Here is a 26,210-nt window from a genome sequence, read left to right on the forward strand (position 1 = left end):
ATGACCTTGTCTCTGGCTGTACCTTGCCTCTCTATGCTTGATTGTGCAAATTCAGCAGCCTTCTTTTGACATGGGTTTGTGGTTGTTTCTTTTTTCTTTTTTTTTCCTTTTTTTTTTCTTTTTTTTTCCCCTTTTTTAATGTTTTAGAAATTTATGAGAAGAAGAAAATTAGTTCCTGTTGTGTGGAATCGTAATGGCACAGGATTTTTGCAGTTTCTTAAGATCACACTGAATTTTTATTACTTGACACTGCAGGATATATAGTGATGGAAATAAGGTGCTGTTCTTCACTGGTCAGTCAGAGGAGGTTGATGATTTCTATTTTGCTAGTTGGTTTCAGAGCCCATCCCTGACAACTGAGACAGATGTGGAGATTTGGTGCTGAAGTTCAACCAGCAATTATTCTTTCTGAGTCAGAAAAATATGGTTTTGTTGGGGTTTTCTTAGTGGTTTTTTTTGTTGTTGTTCCTTCCTCTCATCACTCTCTGCTTTGCACTGGATGTTCATCCCTAGCAGCTACTATATGTATTCCCCCTCCTATTTCCTTTTCTATTTTCATTTCTCTTCCTTTCTGGGTTTGGCATTCCTCTGCTTCACATGTCTCACTTCACCCTTGTGGGTTGTGTGAGTTGCTTCTCCCCTCACCGGCTTGCATCATTGTAGCAGAAATACTGAGAAAGAATAACTCAGTTTTTACCTGAGGAGTACCTGAGTGTACCATGCCAATGGGAAGAGTCAAAGGAAAGGCATCACCAGGTTGTGTAGCCCAGAGCATGGCATGTTCAGTGCATATCCCCATCTTCCAGATGCCTTGGATGCCAAACACTAAGGGGTTGCTGTTTACATACACACTGGTCATGGTTGTGTGGTTTGGGTTTGGTGTTTTGTGTTGGGCTTTTTTTTTTGGGTAGGGGGGGTGGGTAGTATTGGTTTGTTTGGGGTTTTCTCAGTGCACCTCAATAGAGCAGTTTCTGTTTCAAGCCTTAGATCTTTGCTTCAAGGTGTGGAGACTGATGAGATCTCCAGCAAAACCAGTTTTTTAATGGTAGTCAGTAACCATTATAGAATAATTTTTTCCCTAATCTTGTTCTCAAAAAAGGATAAACTGCTTCACCTGAATCTTACTCTTTACCTTGGCGTTTTCCTTCCATAACTAGCTTATTGCCAAAGTGATAAATCTGAGCAATAGGTGGTTGAGCATTCGGCAACTGAGATAAAGAGAGAGCCTGTCTTCTCACAGGCAAACTGCTGGCTAGCAGAGCTACACAGGCTGTGCAAAGTTAAGCACTGCTATTGTAATCCCTCTTGAAAGGACCTTTCCAATCCACTGGCCAGACATCTGGAAGGTCTCAGGCTGGGAGATGGGAACCTGCACGTTCCTGTGAAGTAAGCCAGCTTTTTAAAAATCATCACAGGGTCTTCTTTCAGGTCACGTTTTTCCAGTTCCCTGAGGCTGCTGCTGTCTTCACTTCCTTCAGAGATTGCTTTTCTTTCCTCAGATGTTTTTATTTCTTTATTTTTCTTTCCACAGACATTTTATTCAACTACCTTTATCTTATGATCTTTATAGAAAGGGCTAAATCGTGTAATGTCAGCTTTCCTTAATATTATTTGGGGGAATAGAGGAAGCCTGACTTGTAGGTTACTGAGGCTAACTGTAGCCTAAGCCACTTAGTTACAAGCTGCTTTGCCAAAAGGAGACCTAATATGGACAAACCAGCCCAAATGTGGGGTCAATTGATCCCATTCCCTTATAAGAACTATAAGTTAGGTTACAGGCACTGCCTGCAATAAAAGTCTAAAACATGTTGTTGATGGAACAGGTGAGGAGTAAGTGGAGAAGAAACTGTTCTTATGTTTCAGTTAGTTCATCTCTGTACCCATTACGGCCCATAGCTTTCTTTTGCATCTGAGTACGAAGTAAGGGTAGGGAAGGCAGATCCTTTAGAAAAAAGAAAGAAAGTAAAAAGAAGAAAAAAATAAACGAAACATCAATGTCTTCTAGTGAAACATCAGGAGAAACAGAAAACAACAATAAGGTTAATTGAAAGGACAGAAACTCCTGAAAACAAGGAAATTCAGTAAGACCAGATAAAATATGATTTAGAATTTATAGATTGTACCAGTTATTTTAAGATGCAGGTACAGTAGCCAAGACTAAATTCCTTTTTTTTTTTTTACTACATCTCACCTGAATGAAAGTTGAAGAAAGAGTTAATTAATGGTCTAAGATCCAGTGAACATTGACTTTATCTGAGCAATGCAGTTACCTGAGTTCTGTGCTATGTGCAAAACTGACCTTTACACTCCACTTTTTACTGACAGTAGCTGTGAAAGCTGGTTAGCCAGAGATTCCCTTCTTGAAGCGTTTCTCTGTCATTCACAAAAGGGGAGCTTTATCCTTTACTTGAATTTGAAATGATTTTCTGGAAACCATTGCCTGCCTCGTGTCAGGAGGGAATCTCTTCGTGAGAGATGAGGAGCAGCAGCGATGCTTGGCTCTTCTTTTAGCGAGGACCTTAAATATTTATGGACTTCAGGACATTCACCTTTCAGTGAATGGCAGCACTGAAGTCACAGATAAGCACTGAAAGAAGGCACTTGCCAGTCAATGAAATCCTTGGGAGTTTGGCTTCTCCTGTCCTTCACCCCCACACCTTGAGATTGTAGAATTGACAAGAAGCTGAGGAAATGCACATTTTTGTCATATTTCTTCTAGGGCAGGCAGAGGAAATCAGGACAGGTGTTGTCTCCATCCTGTTAAAGCCCCTAAGCAAGGGCAGTCCAGGTATGCAGGCTCACAGTGGGGCATGGGTGGGGAATATGTTTTGGAAAATTCCCAATACTTGCTGTAGATACTTTTATTGCTATAAGTAATCTTTGTTAGCTCTGAAATACACAGAAAATACATATACAGTATTGAAGCAGTATGTGTTTACCTAGTCGGGGTAAGCTTTCTTCACTTTTCACTGAAGGTGAGAGCACATTTTTCATGAAGTTGTCCTTCATGAAAGGTGTCTTCAAGAAAAATGTCTCAATGTGCAGCAGAATATAATTATTTTCCATTTTCTTGTTTGATTTCTCTAAATTAAAATAGTTTGGAAATAAGCCAGGCATTTCTTGCCCTAGCATAGCCACTTATTTTGCCTGGTATTGGGGGTGATTTATTTAACATTTAAGTTTTGGAAACATTTATTAACCTTGATCTTTTTTATTCTCATGGGTCTTAGAGTACACAAGTTTATTGTCAGTGAAGTAATGCTTGAAGAGTAAGGTTGCAGCAGTCTTATTAATATTAGAAACAGTAAATTTCCTTATTTTTATATATTTATATGTAAATTATATATATATTATTTAAACTATATTTTTCACATGTTTTATAGTGGAAGTATTAGTATTATGTTGGTTATACTTTAAGTTTTTAACAGTTTGTTTTTCCTGTTTCATGTTGAGGAATACAGTAATACAGCAATAATATCTTTGGGTTTTTTTTTCAGAAATTGAAGAGAGTTAGAGAGTTAGCATTGCATATTTTAAAAAAATTGTCTTTATTCCTGCTCATGTGAACCCACAGTGTGTTTTCCAATTTTTGCTAGATTTCGCTAAGGCTTCTAATCTAAGATTTTGCTGAGTTAACAGTTTTTGTTTCTTGTAACAGCTGTATATCTGTTTCTTCTATCTACAAATGAGTCCAACTTTCTTTATTTAGTACTTGTTAACAACCATATTGAAAATGCTGGAGGGAGTAATTCAGAATTCTGTAGTTCAGTATGGCAATGTGGGATTAAAAAGGAGCATATGGGTTGTCATGTAATTTCACAGTGAACATTTAAGAAACCTTGGAAAAGACAAAATCTATGAGGAACAGATCTTCCGGATGGCTGGATAAATTTAATAAGTGAGGAGATAATTCCTCCCTGCCTTCTTGGAAAGAAGAGGAGGAGGAGAGTGGCAGGGTAGATTAATCTGCACTGAATTCTGTGTCACTTGCAACTGAGATTGCCCCTGATATCTGATCTCAGGTCAGGCTATAGCCAAGGAGCATTGCTCAACAAAGCTTTCTCTAATTGGCAGTAAACAGAGGGGCGGAAATCAGAGTAGCCTCAGAACTGCTGGATCTTTTCCAAAAGAGTGGATAGCAGAGTATAAAGTGCTAATGCCTTTTTTAGATGAATAAGAGAACATCACACAGTGCAGCCTTCTTATTTGTTTGGAGGATCCAAGAAGGCTGAAGTATTGGGTCTGGCATATTTCTATACAGATCTTGCTTTAGAGTTGTTATTAAAATGTAAGAATTTAATGAGCATATATAAAGGGAGAAACAACCCCTCAGAACTGAAATCCTTTGTGTATTACAAAACCTGTTCTCAATCTTTGTTTGAATTAGTTCATCCCTCTTAGTCCCACCTCCCACAAATGGCCCAGTCTCTAAGTTAATATTCATGGGCTATTCTGCCCCAAAAAAACTATTTGCACCATTAATATTTACTGAAATTGGTAAAGAGCTGATGCTGCCATAACAGCAGTCTCCTTATTCGTCTTGAGTTATGGGGTTTGTTTGTTTATTTCAGCTTTAGGGACAAATTTCACTGGACTATGGTTTGGTTGAGTACCCTAGAAAAAGAGTGAAGTCTTAATCTAGCACTTAATTCGTCCCTAGTTTGGGATTTAACAATATGATATTAAGGTGGTGTACCTCTCCTGTAGTTCCTCCACCATCTTTCAGTTCTGTCTAAAAGTTGAATCTGTGGACTTGCTAAAAGTTTTATTGCAGTTTAGTCTCTCATGTATTTGTCTTTCGTGTACTGCAGCACAAGTGGAGGTGTTGTCTGCTGCACTAAGAGCATCCAGTTTGCATCCTCAAGAAGAAACAATGGCCAGTGTTGGCAAGGGAACAGATTCACAGACTGAACTAACCATCAATGACCAACAGAGTTTTAAACCTATACTGGGTGATATTGTGCCTTTAATTGGTGACACTGTTGAGGTAAGAAGAGAGTTTTGTACTTGATTTTTTCCCATTAGGATTTTCAGGGCTCCAGTAACAGAGCTGTAATTTGCATTCATGTGATGATTGCAGCCAAATGCTTTCTACTTTTGGCTGGTGTGGCATTCCCTTTTGTTGGATGCTATTGAAGTGCTAGCTACTAAAATAAAATTACTTGTGTTGCGTGCCTTTGTTTTTGCCAATTCTGTGCTTGTCCATGTAAATTCTTTAAACTGTTTCTGTTAAAATCTCTGTTAAAATCTCTGTGACTGTTGCACTTGCAGATGTTTTAATGCTACCACATTTTATTAATGTGAAAGTGCCTTGCTTAAAATAGATTCCCTACTGATAATGAGTGAATCTTCTTCTCCAGTGCCCTTCCCTGAACCTGGAGAATGAGATACTTTGTTCTCATTCTCTTTGCTCCCTGTGAATTGGTTCATTATGGTTTACTGGTCTGCATCAGAGAAGTTCAGGACCTGCAAATGAGATGTTGTGTGGACTGAAATATTCTAGCAATCAGTAACATCTTGAAGTTTTTTGCATTTACTTCTTCAGATCTTCTCCCTGTTTCCTGCCTGACTGTAGTTCTGGCATTTGATACTCTTTTCTGTTCTTTGCTGTGTCAGGCCAAACCCACTACATCAGTGCCTATAATGCCACAAGCTCAGGTGGTATTAGATGCTGTTGTGTTGCAGATAGCAATGGTTCCAAAATAGGCTCCATAAAACAAGAGCAAGTGATTTGTTGAATCACTCTACTGAAATTGTGTTTTCCAGATGAAATTTTGACAAGCATCTTTGAAATGTCTAGTAGTTAATACCAGTTCAGTATAAAATATTTTTGTCCTTCTTGAATTAGAGCAGTGTTTCTTGATGGCATTTAATTAACTTTTTCTCTAAGCTGTTGGACTACCATCTAGACCAAAAACATACAAGGAGTTCAGGAATGTGGCATTTACATGGTTACTGCTGATGATACACAATCATAATTTAACTCTAAAAATGTGATTTGTTTCAAAAACACCAGACTGCCTCCAATTCCTTTATGTCAGGCTCAAAATGCTTTTTTTCTTATAGGATCTCTTCTTTCTAATGCTTACCTGAAATTACAGTGTACATTTAACCTCCATTCTTAAGAATTTTGGGGGGTGGTGAGGGTGGTGTTTGTGCAGAGAGACCTGTCCTGAGCTTTATGCTCTTGTGTGCAGAGTATAGTGCTGACAGAAAATTTGAGAACCAGTCACATCGCTGGTATATGTTGATTTTGCATGTTTCAGTTTTATGCTTCAAGAGGATGCTCCTAATCTGTCAGTTTCTTGTTTGTTACTGGCACTGAATCAAGTCCTCATTTTACAAGTGAGCAGATATTATAGAGGTGACCTAGAATTCTGGGAATCAAGCTGTGATCTGTTGAGCAAGTAGACTGTTGTCCCTAGCAGTGAAGAGACCTCTGATTTTCACAGGTGGTTGTTGGGGTTTTTTAGTTTGGTTGGGGTTTTGTTGGGGTGGTGATTTTTTTTCTTCTTGTCTTTTTTTGAGATTTTTTAAGTCTCAGCATAGCAGTGTGTCAGTAGGGTACCAGACTCTTGAGAGAAGTGAAGCTGTCCAGCATTTTATATTTGAATGCAGCCTGCACAGTTCTGCACATACGCCAGTAAGCAAAACCACATTCTGCTTGTCCTTTGGCAGCTGTACTGGTTCATGAAGGAGTTAATGCTGCATGTTAAAGAGAGATTCTCTATTCAAATGAAAATAAATTATGTAATAGAGTGGACCAGTAAGATTTTTGGGACATGATGAAGCTTGTTTGTTGAGGGCAGCTGTTTATTTTTTCTCAGGAGGCACTGTGTTTTTATTTTCTTTAGGTTTTATGTTCTTTATAAGGTTTAATAAGGGAATATGTATTGGAATCTATTTTTATTTGGAGGTAGAGGGAGAAAGGAAACTGGGCTAAAACCTTCTCACTCCTGTCTGGCACAAGTACCTCTTTCTAATAAGAATAGGATGGATGCCAGGAGGAGATGGACTCCTGACACTGGCCTCTTCTTTGTTTGGGCCAGCTCCTCTGTCAGGAAGCACCAGCACTGCCTGTCCTGGTGTGCAACCCTTGACACAGAGCAGAGGTCTTTGGAGCACAACCCCAGAGCTCTTGTAACACAGCCAAGGGAAGCTTGGCCTTAGAGATCTGTAAGGGAGATCATGGTAAAGGTTTTGCATTTGGTACACAAGACTCTTTCAGGCTAAACCCTGCTGAATTTTCATGTCCTGGCTCTCTGCAATGCTCAGTTTGGTGTGTGCATGGAAGAAGGTGGAACTTCATTTTCAGGGGTGGAGATACTGCATAACCTAAATACTGACTGATGGTTGTCCTGCTTCTCTACTGAAGCTCTTTCTCTCTGGAATGCATATCTGACTTTAAAAGTGGCTGAGTGAAAACATTCCCATCTGTGACACCCTCCATTATATTCAATGTTTGACTTGGTTCAATCCATAAAGTATGATTTTTTAAGCTTGAGCTTTTGGAACTGAGCAGGGAATGTGAGATGGAGTCCTGTCACTTTTATTGTAACAGAATGGATGACTAACCTCTGGTCCCATGCAAACTGGCACCTCATGGAAGCACTGTGGCTAGGGTGTACTGGCTGCCTCATAATTCCATGATGTGCAAGACATCAAAACTGATGACTGGCAATGCTGAAAATAATCTCTTTTTCAGGGGGGGGAAAAAACCCAAACAAACAAAAGGCTAAAAAAGAGTGAAGGAGGAATTGACTGTCAAACTAAAAATCCTGCAGAGATCGTTTTCAGAGCCTCTGGAGTTTTTACAGTTGGAGCTGTGTGCTGCTGGACACATTTAGTTATGGAGTTGCTTGCAAATCTGTTCTTTCCTTGGGTCTTTAACACCTTCTTGCTGCTGCCTCTTAGGCCTGACAGGTGACATGGACTGCTGTGCCAGAGATATGCAATTGCCTCACAGCTCTGCCTGTTCTTTATCACCTGTAATTATACCTCAGCAGCTAAAATTGCAGCCCAGTGCTTAGATGAAAGCAGCTTGTGGAGAGGGAAAAAGCAACTGTCTGAACTCAAACCAAGGAAGACAGATTGTATCCTGGAGGCTTTTTTTTGGAAGAATTTTGTAGTTTGCTGGAAAATTCTTGTTGTCAAAACGATCTGAGCAGCTGGTGGAAGTAGGCATATTCTTGTTGCTTGTGTTGACCCTAGGAGCTCACCCTGCAGCATTTGTGAATAGATAGATACCTTGGCTCAAATCTAGCAAAAATGCCTTTGTCCTGTTCCAGCACAAAGCAGCCTGATGTACTTTTCAGATATTCATTGCATTCTGCTTAAAATTCATGGTTTGTTACACGAAGCCCATTGTATCTGGGGAACTGCACTTGTAAGGAAAGTGTCAGTGCTGCATCCCCTCTGCAGCACAGTTCATTACAGCCCAGCACACCTCTGCCACTCCTCAAGGCCCAGATGTGTAGCCAAGGTGCTAAAATGATCGCTGAAAATTATTTTAATAGGACTGCTGAGAGAAGCTACGACTCTTGTCAGCAGCTGTGGCCAAGTAGGACTCAGTTTTATAAGGTGTGAAGCTTATCCAGAGAAAGTTATAGAATAATCATCTCCAGGAAGGGTGCAACAGCAGGAGTCTCATCAGGTTCTACTCTTCAGTGTGAGGGTGGCTTTGTTTTGACCATTTTCTAGCACAAATCCAAAGAAACAAATCCATCAAAATCAGCTACAGGTGTTTTCTTACTTTCCATTCAGGGGAGAAGCAATGGGACCCATATGTTAGTTATATTTTCCTTAATGCAGTCTCAAAAGTACTCCTCTCCTGTTATTTTCATTCCATAAGAACCAAAATGGAGCTGAGTAAGAGGTGCTTCTGTTTGAAATTAAAAGCGGATTTTTCTTGCAGACCTTTTGATTTTGGGCTGCAGCAAAATTTTATTTGATATTAAAACATATATTCCTTTAATCTAAGAAATAGACTCTGAGGCAAGGACAGCACTTCTTGATGTTGGTATTTCTTTTGTGTTTAATCCTAGAGTGTGTTTTATGTGACCTTTTATTTTCTTTTTTTCACAGAGTATGGATTCTACACTTCACTATATTCATAATGATTCAGATTTGAGTACCAACAGTAGTTTCAGCCCTGAAGAAGAAAGAAAATCCAAAGTACAGGTAAATGACAGTGATTTCTGGTTTTCTTATATGTAGCAGATAAGTGAAATTTTTAAAAATATATATGGGTATTTCCTTTATCCCCTTGATAAGTTACATTTTTAAAAATATATATGGGTATATTTCCTTTATCCCTTTTTTCATTCAGTCATTTCTGACATGATCTGGTTTCTATTAAATACCTCTTAATTAAGTAGTTTTAAATTAGTCCTTGTTTCCAGAGTCAATGGCTTCATTTAGCAATTGTTTCTGTTACATTTATGCATGAGAGATGACAATATTATTTTGACATGAGATAACAGTTGTCATAGATCTTCAGGCTCTGTTTCATTTGGTTTAGTTTTCAATGGGAACCATGCTGTAGTGGGACTTAGGTTATTGAGGAAACTGGATGAGGATGGGTTTTTTTATTACATGTTTTGAGAGGAACCACCCCCACCCCTTGATAGCTTTTTGCAGAACAGTTTTGAAAGTGTTTCATTAAGCTGGAACTGCCTCTGGTATTTTTTCCAAAAGGAATCAAGTGTTTGTTGTTCCATAGTCTGTGCATCAGTGTGACTCCTTGAGTGGGAATCTCAGTCCCTCACTTGTTCTTGTCAGTGGAGCTATTCAGCAGCTGTGTTAGGCAAATGCTCTTGTGCACCCCTTCATAGAGTCAGTCCCTGACACAGCTGAAGCAAAGGCAGTGGTAAAGAGGTTTTCACAGAATTTTGGTTCAGATGCTTTGATTCCTCAGTGGACAGAAGGATAGTTCTTCACCAGAGATCTCTTTGTCTCTGGAGAAGCCTCTTTCTCCCTGTTGACTGTTCAGGGAGTTTGGAAGCAGTATTGAACACACTGTAGTCTGCTCCCTCCCCTTCCCTGCTTCCCAATGCATTCTAATTTAGTTTTCTTCTCTCCACCTTTTCAAGATTTTGAGAGAATTAGGAAAGGTTTTTTTGAGCAAGTCACATCATTTGCTGTATTACCTGTCTTTATGGGTGGCATAAAATGGCCAATTGGCACAGCATGTGAGCCTGAATGTTTGCAAAGGGTAGAATGCAGTCTTTCCATTTCCTAGACTCCCTAAGGAGACTTGTCCACTTGCTCCTCTCTTGACTTGGTCTGTGTATTTTCAAATAGCCCCCAGTCATTTTATTGTTCCTTTGGAACATTTTGGTGGAACTTAGCAGATACAAAACTGTTGTGCTCTTATTAAGACACTGTAATTAAATAATATTCTGTAGGGGTGGGGAAAAAAGTGGGGAAGAAAGAATGCCCTGGAATGATAGTGAGCCTTATGAGGAGTAAATGAAAATGGTGTGGATGCTGTGCCTTTCTCCTGCTGCAGGATGTTGTACCTCAAGCCTTGCTGGATCAGTATCTCTCCATGACTGATCCGTCCCGCGCACAAACAGTGGACACGGAGATTGCCAAGCACTGCGCCTACAGCCTGCCCGGCGTGGCACTGACCCTGGGCAGGCAGAACTGGCACTGCTTGAAGGACACCTACGAGACTCTGGCATCTGACATGCAGGTGAGCTCAAGCAGTGAACAGTCTGAAATTCTGACATGTGACAAACACTAATTGCAACCTCTGTAGTGGTTTCTCTTGTTCACTGGATGTTGGGCTGTTGTGCTTTTTACACAGAGCTTTCCATCCCTGGTGTTATTCTACAAGGAATGATGGTGCAGTGGTTGTTTCACAGGAGGCAGGGGGTGTGGTGCTCAGGTAGTAAAGAAATGGGCAGGTTAGAGTGGGAGATGGATCTCCAGTAGGAAAATGAGGACAGGTTTCTGATTTTCCGTGCATGCTTGAGATCTTGTGGCAGTGTCTGGGAGCCTCCTAGGTTTGAGAATTTGGGCTGTGCTGCTGTGTGAGCAGACATGCCCCTGCAGGCATGTCTGGAGCTCAGTGAGTCAGCCTCACACCAGGCCTTGGTGCCACATCCAGTTAGTCATACAGGAATAACATCGCTATCACCATGCAGCAGCACTGCTGCTTTAAAAACAAATCCTGGAAATAGCAGCATTTTCCTTGTTGTCAGGTGGTAAGGAGGTGGCTTTCTGCATTTTGTGGTTTACAGTTGTTTCCCAGACCTCCTTTGTTTCCTTTTTTGGAGATGCTCTTTTTATTTTTTTAAATATTCTCAGACTGCTTCACCTCTCTTGAACTTGCTGCTTGCTCTGTCAGAACAGCAGTTCTCAGTGATACATTGTGAGTAATTTTATACATGGCTATTGCTCATGTTTTCCAGGCTCCTTTACAGCCATTAAAAACAACCAGCTAATAATTTAAAACACAAGTAAAAACAAATTGCCCTGTGTGCAGAAGTGTCCAGAATTTATCACCAGTCTAATCTGAATTACGATTGGATCACCAAACCAGGGCAAAAGAACAGTGCCCATGCTAATTGAAAAGTGCTGGCTAAAGAATAGAGATACTATTTTATTTTTAAAAGACTTTCTTGAAATAATTACTCAAATTAAACAATGTGCCCTCAATTTAGGGTGTCTGATAGCTCCACTGGTCCTGGGGCTGCTTGGGCACCAAGTGTGGAAGAAACTTTACCTATTATGGAAGCTAAAATATCCTAGCTGAAATATTGTGGGATATATGTCTTACTCATTTTAGTTTTAAAAGCAGAATGAAACAATAGTAGCATGAAACTAATTTATGCTGAAGAATTTAAAAAAAAAGTAATGTGTGCAAGAGCACTGATGTCAGGAATACTATTTTGCTTCCTGGCACCTAGAAAATTAAAATATTTTGATGACTTATATTTGAATAGTTCCTTGATATGGAGGTGGAAGAAATGATACCTTGTCATTTGTCTTCTCTTCCATTTTCTTTTCTTTTTTTTTTTTTTTTTTCATTTTAAATTTCCAGCGTAATTTTCAGTTGTTATATGAGACCTTGTAAAGATATTTGTAAGTAGTGGAATTTACTGTGAGTCCAGCTTGGATACTGACCCTCAGGTTTGCCTGCAGCACTTTGGATCAATAACATTGATTTGTTTCTATTGCAGTGGAAGGTTAGGCGGACACTGGCATTTTCTATACATGAGCTTGCTGTCATCCTTGGAGACCAGCTTACAGCTGGAGATTTAGTTCCTGTCTTCAATGGCTTTTTGAAGGACCTTGATGAAGTGAGGATAGGTGTGCTTAAGCACTTGCATGACTTCCTGAAGGTATGTCTGTGTTCCTGCCCATGTAACTCTGTGGGAATCTCTGCAGATATCTGTTGAATACTGGGATATATGTTGCAAGAGATCTCGGTTGTTGCTACTTGATTTTCTCTGAAGAGCTTTGTTCATGTTTATTCAGTATAGGATTTTTTTTTTGGCTCTAATCTGTCTACACAACTTACTTGTCAAATTTCTGTAGAGGTTTCTTTGTAACAGCCTCATTTCTGGAGCTGAGAGACACAAATCCTAAAACTGTCTTTACTATTTATGCCTCCTTTCTTAGAGTAAAAGAAGAGACTTGTCACATTTTCCTTTCAATAGTGCCCCATGCGATTTTACAGTCTTAAGCATTGCACAGTTTAGCCCAGAAAAGCAACACTGTTGCTAGATTTAAGGGTTTTGAAATAAAAAGAGTGTTTCATTAGTTGTATTTAAAGCTCTTGTTCTGTCTGCTGATTGTAGCCTGTAGCTCTTTATGTAAGTTTGTATTTACTGTTTCAGCTTCTTCATGTTGACAAAAGACGAGAGTATCTTTATCAGCTTCAGGAATTCCTAGTGACTGATAACAGCAGGAACTGGCGTTTCCGTGCTGAGCTGGCTGAGTATGTGCTTTTCAGAATGATTATTTTTATTGTTGTGGATATTGAAAAATGTGAAAATCATATGATAGATGTTTTGCAGTCTTATTCATAATTTAATTTTTATTAGTAGATGGTTCTTCTCCTCCACATGTCCCCCTTGCTTAAAAATTCCCAGTAGTTGTATTGGCATTATTGTGAATAAGTGGCAGCTTGATATTTGCAAGTGACCCACATTCAAGATGATGGCACTAAAAAATAGATTTTGCTTCCCAGTAACTTCATTATGGCCACATTGCATATTTGATAAGTGTTGTCATATAAATGATGATACCCAGTTAAGCTGCCTTTTTTCTTATTGTGGCACGCTCTCTTTGGTTGTTCTTCCATCTTGTAGGCAGCTGATTTTGCTCCTGGACCTGTACAGTGCCAGGGACATCTATGACTACCTGCGGCCTATCGCTTTCAGCCTCTGTGCAGACAAAGTGTCCTCTGTCCGCTGGATTTCCTACAAGCTGGTAAAGCAATCTAAATAAATTTAGGGTGTCAGACTTCTCAGTGTTGGTGGGAGGAATTTTTTAATTTACTTTTTTATTCCTTCTTATTTCTTCAAGGTTAGTGAAATGGTAAAAAAGCTGTACATGGCTTCAACACCAACCTTCGTGATAGACCTCATGAATGAACTTGTTGAAAAGTTCTGTAGATGCCACAAATGGTCTGGTCGGCAGACTTTTGTCTTTATTTGCCAGGTGAAATGTCTTTTCATTTATATTCTGGAGGTTTGGGGAAGTTGGGTTGTTTATTTGCTTTTTGTTTTTGTTTGAGTGGTGGTGGTGAGCAGAATTAAGGGGACTGGAGCTCTCCAGCTGTCCATTGGCACTATATTGGTGAATATTTGAGAGCATTGTTTCCAAAGGAATAGTTTCATGGCTGTTTTTTTCTCTGTTTCTCCATAGACAAGCTTGACTGCATCTTTAGCTCAGCATATTAGCACCAGGTCATCAAATCTGATACTGAATATAGAGCACAAGTGTAGCAAAATAATCTCTGAGTTGGGAAGCTACTTTGTTGCTCAGCATGAAATGAGATTGGTATAATTAATCTTTGGAAATCAATGAGTAGGTGCTTCCTGTACCTCTTCAATCAGCTTGTGCAGCTTGGTCAAACCAATGCATTCTCAGCAAAACAAACAGGAATTGAAACTAGCTGGGATCCCAAGGAAATGGTCAAATTTGGAGGCTGTGGCAGAGGTGCAGACTGGGAGCCACTGTGGCTCCTGCCCAGGTGGACAGTTCTTTGAAGTGTTTGGAGAAATGGGAGCTTTGAGCTTATTTAGATAGTTGTTATTGCTATTAACCATTTTTGTCTCAATATAGTATCTAGTTTAAACAAAGACTAAATTAACTGTGAGAAGGATTGTAAAGGTCTTCTGCTTTTCTCTCCTATTTTCAAGTTGTACAGTGATTAAAAAAAATAAAAGGGGAAAAAAAGGAGTTCCAGATTTCTAATTATGTGTTGAGATTTCATCCTCCCTGTGCTGAAATGTAATGAAATTGCCTCTGTGTTCCTGCCAGACTATCAGTGAAGATGACTGCCTGCCCATGGACCAGTTTGCTGTGCATCTGTTGCCACACTTACTACACTTGGCATCTGACAAGGTTCCAAATGTTCGAGTCCTGCTCGCAAAAACATTGAAGCAAACCCTTTTAGAGAAAGGTTAGTGGCAGAAAGAGTTGCAATGGGCTGACTGCACAGGGGTTTTTTGTCCCTCAGTTTTCCTAAATTCAACTGGGAAAGAAGAAGCAACATCAGATGTGGGCTGCTGTTGCTTTTACTCTCTTTGATGTGAGATATTACCTTGGCTGACATGAAGCTATGACCCTGTTGTGGTGTCCAACCTGCTGTTGTGTAATGTTGAGGAAATGAGTTCTTGCTCATATGCCAGCCTGTTCCTTTGGTGTCATTTTCCATGAATGGGCTGCTTGGTAGAGGTGTCATCAGAAAGCACAAGTGAGCAACTAGCATCTGTGAAGTTGTTGAACAGTGCCCTTTATTTAGTTTAGAAAATAAAAAAAGTTGATGTTGTGTGTAATAAGACAGAAAAATATACACAAATATAAAGTACCGTTTGTTTTTTCTCACTGGGGGAGAAGAGATGGCTGATGTTTGGGCTTTATATTTTATGGTAGCAGTGGGAAGAAAGCTTCTCTGGATTCTCTTCAGGGAAATAACACATGCAGCTCTCAAATTGCAGAGTGTGCTTAGGAAAGCATCTCCAGTGCATTGCAGGTGCCAGAAGAGTCAGCAGTGCTCAGAGCCCAAAGCACTGTTAAGGAAAGCAAAGAAAAGCAGCATTAGAAGTATTAGCCTATTTTCTAAGACAGCTGAGTGTCTACACTTGGAATACTTCATCCATTTCTGGTCACTTCCACTCTCAGCACCATACACTGGCTTGAGGACTGCTGAGCTGTTGGGAGCTGCCTTGTGCATGCTGACTGAGGAAGCATATGGAGGCAGCTGGGATGGATGAGCTGATGGGCAGATTTATCTTCTGTTAACTGTGCCAAGGATGTCACTATTCTTCCTGCTCTCACATGGCATTGGTGTTTTTTGTGTCCCCCACATGGATAGTGCACCTCCATTCTGCATTGCCACTAGTTAAACTTATGGCAGGTAGTCTCTGCCTCAGAGGTGTTCTGTGTCTGATTAGGGAGGGTGGATAGATTGGGGAAGGCAGGTTTAAAAAATCAGTTCAGGAGTTTTTAAACCTCAGATCTCAACTAATCTTCCTGTGAGCCATTTTTAGTTACACTGCTTTTTTGCACCTTGTGTTCTGTAGTTCATCGAATGCTGGAACTTCTTCCACTCTTATTTCATATTATCTTACATCTGTCATTTGATGATTACTTGGCAGGGCTGGCAGGGAAATGGAGTGGCATGGCCGTGGGTTGGTGGTAGCTTTCCTCTGTCACAAATACAAGCACTCTCATCTGGAGTTGTACCAGGCTTTTCCTTCCTCTTTGTCCATGGAGTTTGGCACCCTTTTATACTGAAGGGTTGTAGAAATCCTGTACTTGTGCATCTACATCATTAGAACAACTGTATTCTGAAACATTAAATGATTTTTTAAGGTGAATTCATAGATATATTTGGAAGTGTCTTGTGTGCCTGCTCAGATATTCCAGTTGGACTGTAAGAGTGCACTGTCCTCTGAAATTTTGTATCTCACGGGGTACGATGAGGCTGGCATTGAATTATCTGCTGCCCTTTCCTCCCATAAGTTTTGTGCATTTTCTCTTACAGAGTATTTCCTGAATTCTGCCAACTCTCACCAAGAAGCTGTGGAGCAAACAATTATGGCTCTTCAAATGGATGGTGACAGTGATGTCAAGTACTTTGCAAGCATCCACCCTGCCAGTACCAAAATTGCGGATGATGCCATGAGCACTGCTTCGTCAACTTACTAAGTTCCCAATGTTGCTATAATTAAAAAAAAAAAAAATTAAACCAACTATCCTCAAATGCTTCTAAAATGGTTGATTTAGAGCAACCTCTTTGGAAGGAGGGATTTCTTGCCAGATTTAACAGGTGGATATTATCTAAACCTGATAACCAGGGATTTTAAGTCAAGGCAAAGTAAACATACCTGTGTCAGCTTGACTTGAGAAAAACACTGCTCAGAGGATTATTTTTGCCACCGAAGCCTTAAATCTTCTGTCTTCCTGAACAAATGAAACTTGAATTGGCAGATCATTTTCATTGTAGAAAGGATGTGATGATTTCCAGAGACCTGCATTGTTTCTCCTGAGGAGTTAACTTAGCAAGTATTTTCTGTAGCAGCTGATGGGTGGGATGGCCAGAGAGGCGAGTTTGTACAGGGACTGAGACCTCCAGTATTAGAGCTAAAGTTTTTATCAGTCAAGGACTTGATTTGTGTGCAGCTGGGCACACCCTTAAGTGAGAATAGCTTTGATGTTTGTAAATGGGAAAAGTAGAAATTTGGATTTCTCTTAAGGGCTCAGTGCTAACACTAAACTAGAATCTGATTTTAATCCTTAAATGCAGCATATTGCTGTATCCATTAGCAGAAAACTTTGCTGAGTACCTGTGTCCTAATTATTTTCATGCTGGTCATGACCTAAAGGAAATTTATTAGCACATGTACTTTAAGTCAGGTATTTTTAACTTGATCATGATCAGCTCTGAAGGTGCAACTTTTTTCTTCATATACTGTACATATCTGTGAGCCTCCTTGGAGTGCTGCAGTCTAATCATGTTGTTTAAAAGCTGTTGTGATACAAGTTGTTCTCTACTTGTCCAAATAAAATTTATTAATAAGATGGAAAGAAATCTTGTGACCTTTTTAAGACATTAAAAAAATAAGTTTGAAATTTAAGTGGACTTTTTCTTTCAGTTTTCTACACTTTGGTGGCTATTCCAGGGGCAAGGGGTTTGTTTAATGATCGTGAAGAATTCTGCATTTTGAGATGGAATATGCTACAGCACAGATGTACTTTGACCATATTGTTGAGGTTTTGCTGGATTCTTCCAAGTGTCCCTTTTGCCTGGGAGCCTGTTGCCTCCAGCCTGAAATGTCGTCTTGGCTGGAAGTAAGTCTGAACATCCACCTCAGTCGGATTTACAGAAAACTGTGAGTCCAGACTGCCCTTAACCTGCCTGCAGTCCATTGACTGCTTTCCTTTCCTCTCATTTAAAATTACTCCAGTATCTCTTTCTGTGTCTTCCAGGGAGAGCTTCCTTAAATCACCTTTCTTCCAGCCTGCAGAACCCAAAGTGTGTGAAGCTTTTTTTTCCCCTGAGGAAGTAGAAATGGCTGTGGCAGCTTATCTTTGATGTATTTTAGCAGAACATTTTCACTTATCAGTCAGGTACCTGATGCCCTGGCAGTTGAGCCTTAGGGGGATATCATTTTTTCACCTCCTGTTTTTTTGGAAAATAGATTATTCTGCAGTTTCTTCTCTTGTAAACAGAAAGTTGCTATTTGCTCCCCAGAGGCTGTTTTTGTACTCCTTAGCACAGCCATGGAGGTGGTTAAGATGCAGAGCTATCTCTCTGCCTTGAAATGTGGTGAGTTTGGAGTTTTTTTGGGTAAGTTTGATTTTCTAAATTGCAGAGTTTTTTTCTTTTATGCTTGAGGATTTTTGCGGGATTTCTTTATTTATTACTTTTTGTAGATGTGTGTTTTTCATCTGCTTTTTTGGTGTAGATTTTTAATATAATTTTTTTTTTCCTATGCATGTCCCTTTTCAAAATTGGCAAAATCCCTGGAGGACTAGGCAGGGTGACAGTGCTGTGGATGGCAGCAGGCTGTGTGGAAGCAGGGAGTAGTGCAGCTCTCCCTGCTGCCCTAAGGAGAGCACCTGAAAGTGACTCATCTTCTCCCAGGCCAGATGGTTCCCATTTCAGCAATATGCATTGAAGTGCAGATGCATTTTGTTCAGAGAACATAAATCCCATCATCTGAGGGTTTTTTTGCCTTGTGTGTGGCAATTAAGTTGTAGTTGAATTGTGTGTGAGCAGGACCTGTTGAGACCAGAGCACAGTATTCACTGGAGGAGTATTGGGGTTTAAATCCCAGTGTTTGGAGTCTGAAATTAACATGGCCCAACCTATTTCCATCACACCACTCAGGTACTCTTCCACTAGTCCAGTAAAATGAAGGATTATATCTGATCCCTTTATTTTCCCTTTATTTTAGTTACTTCAAGGTAAAACACTTCCATGTTGAAAAATGAGACAATTTCTGGATGCTTTATTTATGCAGTAGTGGCTCAGGCTAGGAATCAGAGAGAGTTTTTGAAGCTTTTCCTAAGGAAGACTTGAGTGTTTTCAGTTTCAGAGTGCCTGAATCTCCCTTTCATGGAACAGCTGACGACCATCTCCAGTGAAGAGGAGAAATGGCTTTGTCCTTTCTCCGCCACCCAGCCTGTCATGGATCCATTGCTTTCTTTTCTGCTCTATTTGATGATTCCCAAGAAGCAGAGGGGAAGGAAAGACTTGCTTTATTGTCAGCATTTCCCTGAAGCATTTGATCTACAGCCTGAGGGATGTGGACTCTGTTGCTGAACTCTGATAAGGGAATTTCTCATGCCAGCAGTGTTAGCAGTGCCAATAATTCAATCTTTATCATGTCCCTAAGGATATGGGGTTTGGGGAAATGTGCATCCTTGTTCTGAGTACTGCTAAAGGGTGCTGGTTCTTCTGTGGAGCAGTGTCAGGGGGTGCTGCCAGACATCCTGCTGAATTACCTCCTGGGTGCCTTTCCTGAAGAAAGATTTGAGCTCTGTACCTCAGTTCATTTCTCTTTTGGTCAGGGTTTCCTGAGCAGAAAGGGAGGTGGCTCCCAAATTGCCATCTGTTGGTTCATGGTTTTCAAAAGCTGTATCATCACTCAACTTTCACCTGCTTGATAGAATACCAGATTGGTTCTTCACAGCAATTTTCATTGTTTGCCATTTAATCTTTTAGCTCACTCATCTTGCATCTTTTTCCTGAGAATTCTTCACAGGAAACTCCTTTTATTCCCATGTCCTGCTTGCAGTGCTGCCTTACTCCCACTTGCTGTTTTCCACAGCAGCTTCTCTCCCTTCAGTTGGGTCTCCCTCAGGGACCCATCAGGATTTGGTATGGCCATTTCCTCACCACACTTTCCTGCAGATTTCATGCCAATAAAACCGGTAAATGTCTGCAACTCTGTAGAGGGGGGGGTTGTTTATAACCAAGACATGAGCAAGGCTTGGAAATTGGTTTTTTTCTGCTCTGAATGTCCCAGATGGCTGCTGCACAAGCTCCTGGCCCCGTGGGTTCATTAGGACAACAGAACAGCAGGGCACTTGTTAGAGCCTTGTTAGTGCTCGGCCCCTTGTCCCTGTACTGCCAGCAGTCAGGCTGCAGAGGTGGCTGGTTGGAATTGGGAGTGGAGGGGCAGGAGGGCAGAGTCTGTCCCATGACTCAGGCACTCTCTGATTGAGTTCCCTCCTGCTGGCAAAGGCTCCTGTTAGTCCCTTGTCTTTTGCTGGGGAAGCTGGTGTGCACCTCACATTTTCTGACCTGGTTTCAGGAAGGATAAGAAGAGGAGTCTGAGGCAGGCAGGTGGGCAGAAGCTGGTTCTGTATTCCACTTACTCTGTCCTTCCTAATACTGATGGGAAGGGTTTGTCTCCCTGTCTGTGCCAGCATGGAAAGGATATTTCAAGTGATTAATCATTTCTGTATGTGCAGAGTTAGGACGTACTGAGAGACTGCCTTAAAATATGAAAGTATGACAGAAAACCTCATTTTGCATGATCTTCTCCCTCTGCCCGAGTGCCTTCAGATTCTGCCTGTTAGTTTTAATTAACATTCTGTTTAGATCAGAAAAATAAATAAAGAGCCCAAATTAATGGGATTATTTTAGGGTTCAGTTGCTGTTGAGGTTGATTAGAATACTCTGTCACTTAGCAGAGATAAATAACCAAATGTTTAAACATCTTACAGCTCTCTGATCATTGTCTGCTTGAAATTCTGTGACCTATTTCTGCAGACGTATAATAACGTCTCTGTGTGGGAAATGCTTAAAGGGATTACCTGCAGGTGCTTTGGGATTGTGACTGTGACAAGTGAAGGTACTGAGCACACTTCTCTGCATGTTTTTTAGCAAGGCTGAGAGGAGGAGAGATGCACTGTTTGAACATCAAAAGGAATTTAATTTATTTTTCAGTCAGTCTGGGTTTGCGGTGTAAGAAAAACCCAAATAAACTCCATTTGAGTAAGGTACCGACAAGGCACAAATGGGGCCAGGCCATTTCTCTTGTACTGGTCATTGATCTCATGGTTTCTTCTGGTCTCTTGGCTGAGGGTTTTGGGTTTTTTTAAAGTTTTTTTCCAGTCACCTCCTGGATCTTCGTACCTGACACTGTTTCCTGTAGGCAGTGCTGTCAGCAGAAATGTCCTGCCCCCCATCTCCCTCAGGGCCCTGCACTGGGATAAGCCCAGGCAGTGACTCTCAGTAGTGGGAATGTGCAGCAGCAGGAGCTCATTGGGACTCCCAGGCACATCCCCTGTGTGGCAGCAAGTGGTGTTCATTGGTGCAGAAATGTGGGATGCAGTATTCCCATCTCTCAAATACAAAATGCTGGGATTGCAGACTGCCAAGGTGATCTGCGGAGTTGTAGATGAACAAGGCTATGGCTGTACTCAAGGCTCCCTTCCCCCTCCAAGGACCAGCTGTGGTTCTTCTCCTGGACCAGGGGGTTCAGAGACAAGAGAGATTTGGGAAGGGGAAAAGTCCATGCAGAGCAGCCCAGTTTGCAGGGTTGGTCTGAGAACTCTTGTGGTTCGGATGGGGAATTTTTCCAGGCTGTGGGAGTGGGGTTGTCTGGTTTAGAATCATATGTTTGTGCAGTGTTATCCTTTGGCAAAGCTTCCAGCTCACGCTGTTAAGGCGGCAACACAAGAAACTCGAGAGGAAACGTGGCAGCAAGTCCTGTGTGTCAGCAGTGACAGCGCCAATGCAGAGTGCGGCAGGAGGGGCCTGTCCTGACAGGTTCTGTGGGTCTCCAGACCCACAGAGGGTGGGGCAGCAGCCCAGGGCTTCCTCCGAGGGACAGGAAGGACAGACAGCCGTGCTCTGGCACAGGGCACGGTGCTGTGGCTTCTGCTGCTGGAGTGTGTTTTAAAGAACACAGTGGAGAACTTGTGCTGTTGGATATAAGCCATGTTATATGGGTCTGGATGAGGCATTTTTCCCTGTGCAGATGAAGCATTGGGAGTAAGAGCTGCTTGATGAGAAATGGAAACCTTGACAGATGAAGCTTGGTCAGACCTCTTTGGCAGAGGTTCAGGTTGAGGTTTTAATTGTTATCTATTTTTTTTAATTGAAAGAAATTAGCTTTACATGGTCAGGTATCAAATTGTTGGCTTCAGTACATAGATTTTAAAAATTGCTACTTAACTCATTAATCTGAGGGGACAGAGAAATAAAAGTCCCCCCAGTGCTAGTGTAGGAACAGTGAGTAGAGGTGGAAACCTTCTGTACAGGAGTCCTTTATGTCCATGGTAAAGGACAATGAATTTCTGGAGGCCCATCTAGCATTTTATTTTTTTTTATCTTTCAGAAAAAAAAATAAAACAACCCCAGTTCTTTTTAGCTGTTCAGACAATACCAGTTCACTTCAGGCTGCTGCTTTTCAGGTAAAAAGAGGGAGGGAAAAATCCTGCTTGGTGTGCCAGATGTCTAAGGCTGTTCCAAGTACAGCTGCAGTATTTCAATGGGTATGAAAGCTGTTGTGATTTCAGTAACCTGTGGGCAACCCCCCTCTTTGTGTCCTGCCTCACTGGCACAGGAATCCCAATGATTTGTTCATATGGTGCTTCCTGATCCTTTGGGCTTCTGACTGTCAGATGTGACTGATCTGTTCCGGGCCTGTGTTGGAAAGGGGTGTGTCAGAACAAGCCAGGTGTGTCGTTGTCACCCATCCTATCACCTGGGGCCACCTCTACTGGAAGTGCTCAGATTTGAAGAAGGGAGCCAAGGGCCAATCACTCACAAATGTTAGGTCCAGAACAGCAGAATTAATGTTGTGAGCCTGTTCCTGCCTCTTTTCAGTAAATGCAAATCAGTCTGGTATTTTGTCCAAAGAGTTTGACAGAGATGCTGCTGCTGCACTTGGCAGACACAGGCTCTAAGGTGTTGCAAAGAGGCTTATTTTAAGTCAGCTCAAATGACACTTTGATTTATATAACCTGGTCCTTTAGGCCGTGTATGTGCTTCACACAGGTGCCCAGGCTGCTCAGGTATTTTTCTATGGCCCTTGGGATTGAGAAATACATTATGTGATCTGAACAGCACACTCAGATTATTGTGCTGCAGTTACTTTCCACTTTATTTGAAATTAGCTTTGGCTTTTTTTGGCTAATGATTCACAGCTGCCACGTGCAGGCTTTCCAATGGCTGCTGCTCTGTGGCTTTTTCACTGCAGGCATTGGGATGAGGAAGCTGCTTCCATGCTTGGGGTAGCCAGGCCCCCCAGCAGAGGAGGAGCAAGAGCGCAGCCCCAGCCTCACCTGTGCTGAGGCACAGAACAATTCAAACATCTCTCAGGTGGTTTGACACCAAGTTTCTGCTTACAGGAGCTGTGCTGCTGCAGGGGCAACAGCTCCACCTGTTTCAGACCTTACTTTGAGTAATTTTTCATAGAAACTTCTCAGCTGCAGGCACCCACCTGAGAAGAATAACTGTGATCTGCATTATGAAGTAGATGGAGGAGAAACTACTTTCAAATGGCTGTTGAATTTATTTGCTTGATAAATACAATCCTAACAAAATAAAAGTTAACCAATATTAAGAGATTTGTCTGAAGAACATTAGAAAAATCCATGACAATTCAATAGGAATTAGTGTGAATTAAACAAACAAACAAAAAGTTTAAATATTGCCAGCAAATATAAAATGTATGTAACGAAGGCAAGGGAGAATGCTTTAGTTTACATTTGTAATCTGATCACATTTTCTGTGTTTATAAACTTTTTTCCAAATTTTAAAAAAATACTATGCTGTTTTTTCTATAACATATCAAAGCATTATTTGTACAAAAATCAAATCATGGCCAATGATTCACAACAGTGCAATAGATAAAGAATACAACCACATCCAACAGGTGCTGAAAATAAATATCCAGATTAAAAAATAAGATAGCCTATATGCACTCTGTGGAGTTTCTGTCTATTCTATGGATTGAGGGCTGAGTCCAATGAGCGTATCCAAAACATTAAAGGGCCCTTAAATGCCAGTGTGGGTGGAGGATTTTGAAGGGCAGAAGCATTAAAAACAGCCAACCCCAAACCAAGTCCCGGGTAGTGGTGGTTGATTTGTTAAACACCAACAAAAGGAGGCTATTGCTGAACCCCCGGTGCCTCCCGTTGGTGTGGCTCTGCGGGCTCCTTTGGAATCCCAAGTGCCTGGCATTTGTGCAGGGGCAATGCTGTATTGCTTGGTCAGGCAGATACGTCCTAAAGACATGACCACTCCCATCCCTGCCTACAAGCAGTGGCTTTTTCCAAGAGATGGAAACATTTAAAATTGATGAAGACAAAGCGCTTGGCTACACGGCAGCAGTGTGAACAGGGCCTGTGTCAAACAGGAGTGATGAGGGTGGTTAATGATGAGTCAGTGAGTTACCTACACCGCTAAAGGACATGGACATTTCCATCATTTGGGGACATAAATAACATCTCTCAAGTTTTTACACTTATTCAGTACATCTCAGAACAGAAATGAAGCTTAAGGGCATGTTAGGTAAACATGATACCCCACAGTCTCCCACCGTTTCAGCCAACCCAGAATAAATTTAAAGCTCCCTTGTATATAATCTGCATCAGAAAGGTATCAAAGGCACAAGCAAGAAGTGACTAGGTTAATAAGCAGAGATAATGGTGAATGAGGATGAACAGATCCACAAGGCAAATCATTAGTAAGTGTGGGTGGGTTTTGTTTTACTGAAAAGGCGATCTTCCAATTCTGCTCCAGTGAATGTAAATAATGATTTTGGTTTGAAATAAAACTGTTACTGAATTATTTTGAATCACCTGAAGGAAACCAGTCTTGAAATAATCTGATACTAACTGGAAAACTCTTCTGGCCTCTCCAAACTCACCTGAGTCTGATGAGTAGAAGCCACAAGTATTAGAGACAAAAGTCTCCAGGACTTAAAAGAAAAGTTTCTTTACAGAATGTACACAGCCACCAATAATTTGTGCAGTTTGACTCAAATTACAGTAATTTGCACAGTTCGGTTGATTTCGTGCATAGCCAAGGAGCCAGATCAAATGGGAGTTTCTTTCCTGTCTTTACTTGGGGATGGCTTGACTTGCTGCTCCTTGCTTGCTTTTGGCTGCTCTTTGGCTGCTTTTGTCTCCAGGACAGTGTCTCTCTGCTGCTGAGAAACGCCCCCGCGCTTTTCCGGCTCCTCTTCCTCCTGGCCCTGCTGCTCGGATTTTGCGCGCTGCAGCAGGCGGAGCTGCACCCGCAGCTCGATGATGGCCTCGCGCTCCTCGTGAATCGCTTGGTTCAGGTGATTGTTCTTGATCTTTTAAGGAAGGGAAACAAATGCCAGGGAATGACAATATGTTCCTCTGACACAGCAGTGCTGTAGCTCAGGGGTGTTTAGCACTGCTGGCCCAGGCAGCAACAGGGACTCGCACACAGCAGTGATTTAAAAGCTGTGTGTGGCTCACAAGCCTGGGCAAAACTGATGCACACAACCAGTTTGCACCTGTGCAATCACATGAGCACCACAGGAGAGAACCAGTGAATGCTAAGAACCAAATCCTACCTCCAGTTCCTCGTTCTGTCTCTGCAGATCCTCCAGGATGACCTGCAGCTCCTCCTCATCTTCACTCTCACTTTCACTCTCAGAAGAGTATTCCTCGGTTTCGCTGCGGCCGTGCTGCTGGCGACTGAAAGAGCAAGGGCAAATTCCACTTTAAATGCTTCCTTGAGTCTGCCAGAACTGTGGCAACACAAGAGACTTAACTTTCATCCCCTCAATCATCTGCCAGTGGTTTAAAGAGCAAAATCAGACTTCCCTTTCAAAGCTTAATTACAAAAAAAAAAAAAAAGCGGTGATTTTATAGGGGGATTTTTTTAGTGCACAGGGTCAAGTTTCCTTTACATCATAATTCCATTGTTAAAACAATAGAAAATATCCTGCAAGATTCAAATTTGTCAGGACTTCAATAAAAACAAGTGGCTTTCAACTGTGATGTTCACTGGGTGAGCTTTTAAGTGTGGTTTGGAGTATTCTTTCAGCAAAGCATTTATGTATTTTTAATCCCAGCATGCTATCCTGGCTGGGCTCTGCTGTGAGCTGTCCCCTTTACCTTTGTATTTCAGCTATTTCTGCTCGGAGCCGATCTATTTCTTCCTTCTCGGAGGCGATCTGTCTCCGCAGAAACTGCTCCATGGCCAGCAGCTCTTCTTGTTCTGTTAAAATCTCATTCTCCTGCAATGATCAGTTAGTTCACTTAAAGCCTTGACTTTATTTCCTACAGGAACATACAATAAGTATGAGATGATGCTGTTCTCTGAAATACTTTCAGTGGCAGTGGTTAGCATGTCTGCTTTGAACTTTGATCCATCAAGACCTCAAAGCAAATAAAAAGTTCAAACCCAACAATGTCTGTTCTAAATCCTCAAGATAATCACTATACTGAATAGTTGTGGAGATGACACACCAAATCCTGGCATGTTTGGCTGCCTTTCCTTAAATCACAGGGGAAAGCTCTGG

General features: G+C 41.3%; 2 protein-coding genes across 14 annotated transcripts in view; one reads left to right on the forward strand and one right to left on the reverse strand.

The window, feature by feature from the left end:
- PPP4R1 (protein phosphatase 4 regulatory subunit 1) overlaps positions 1-17,321 on the forward strand; it is a 63,495-nt gene extending 46,174 nt beyond the window's left edge. For 10 of the 12 annotated variants that reach the window (XM_077184128.1, XM_077184145.1, XM_077184149.1 and 7 more), the window contains 10 exons: positions 2,720-2,788; positions 4,812-4,987; positions 9,085-9,180; positions 10,511-10,696; positions 12,189-12,350; positions 12,849-12,949; positions 13,323-13,443; positions 13,540-13,674; positions 14,500-14,641; positions 16,229-17,321. In XM_077184128.1, coding sequence (XP_077040243.1) covers positions 2,720-2,788; positions 4,812-4,987; positions 9,085-9,180; positions 10,511-10,696; positions 12,189-12,350; positions 12,849-12,949; positions 13,323-13,443; positions 13,540-13,674; positions 14,500-14,641; positions 16,229-16,392 — 1,352 coding nt within the window. In that variant the 3' untranslated portion in view covers positions 16,393-17,321. The remainder of the gene's footprint in view (positions 1-2,719; positions 2,789-4,811; positions 4,988-9,084; positions 9,181-10,510; positions 10,697-12,188; positions 12,351-12,848; positions 12,950-13,322; positions 13,444-13,539; positions 13,675-14,499; positions 14,642-16,228) is intronic. The other 2 variants (XM_054638622.2, XM_077184163.1) reach the window with 1 other exon arrangement.
- Positions 17,322-23,196: 5,875 nt separating this feature from the next.
- RALBP1 (ralA binding protein 1) overlaps positions 23,197-26,210 on the reverse strand; it is a 33,119-nt gene continuing 30,105 nt past the window's right edge. For both annotated transcript variants that reach the window (XM_054635113.2, XM_077184215.1), the window contains exons 8-10: positions 25,804-25,925; positions 25,257-25,380; positions 23,197-25,010 (exon numbers count right to left, since the gene is read on the reverse strand). In XM_054635113.2, the coding sequence (XP_054491088.1) occupies positions 24,747-25,010; positions 25,257-25,380; positions 25,804-25,925 (510 nt within the window). In that variant the 3' untranslated portion in view covers positions 23,197-24,746. The remainder of the gene's footprint in view (positions 25,011-25,256; positions 25,381-25,803; positions 25,926-26,210) is intronic.

This window comes from Agelaius phoeniceus, chromosome 1, assembly GCF_051311805.1.
Source record: "Agelaius phoeniceus isolate bAgePho1 chromosome 1, bAgePho1.hap1, whole genome shotgun sequence".
NCBI lineage: Eukaryota > Metazoa > Chordata > Aves > Passeriformes > Icteridae > Agelaius > Agelaius phoeniceus.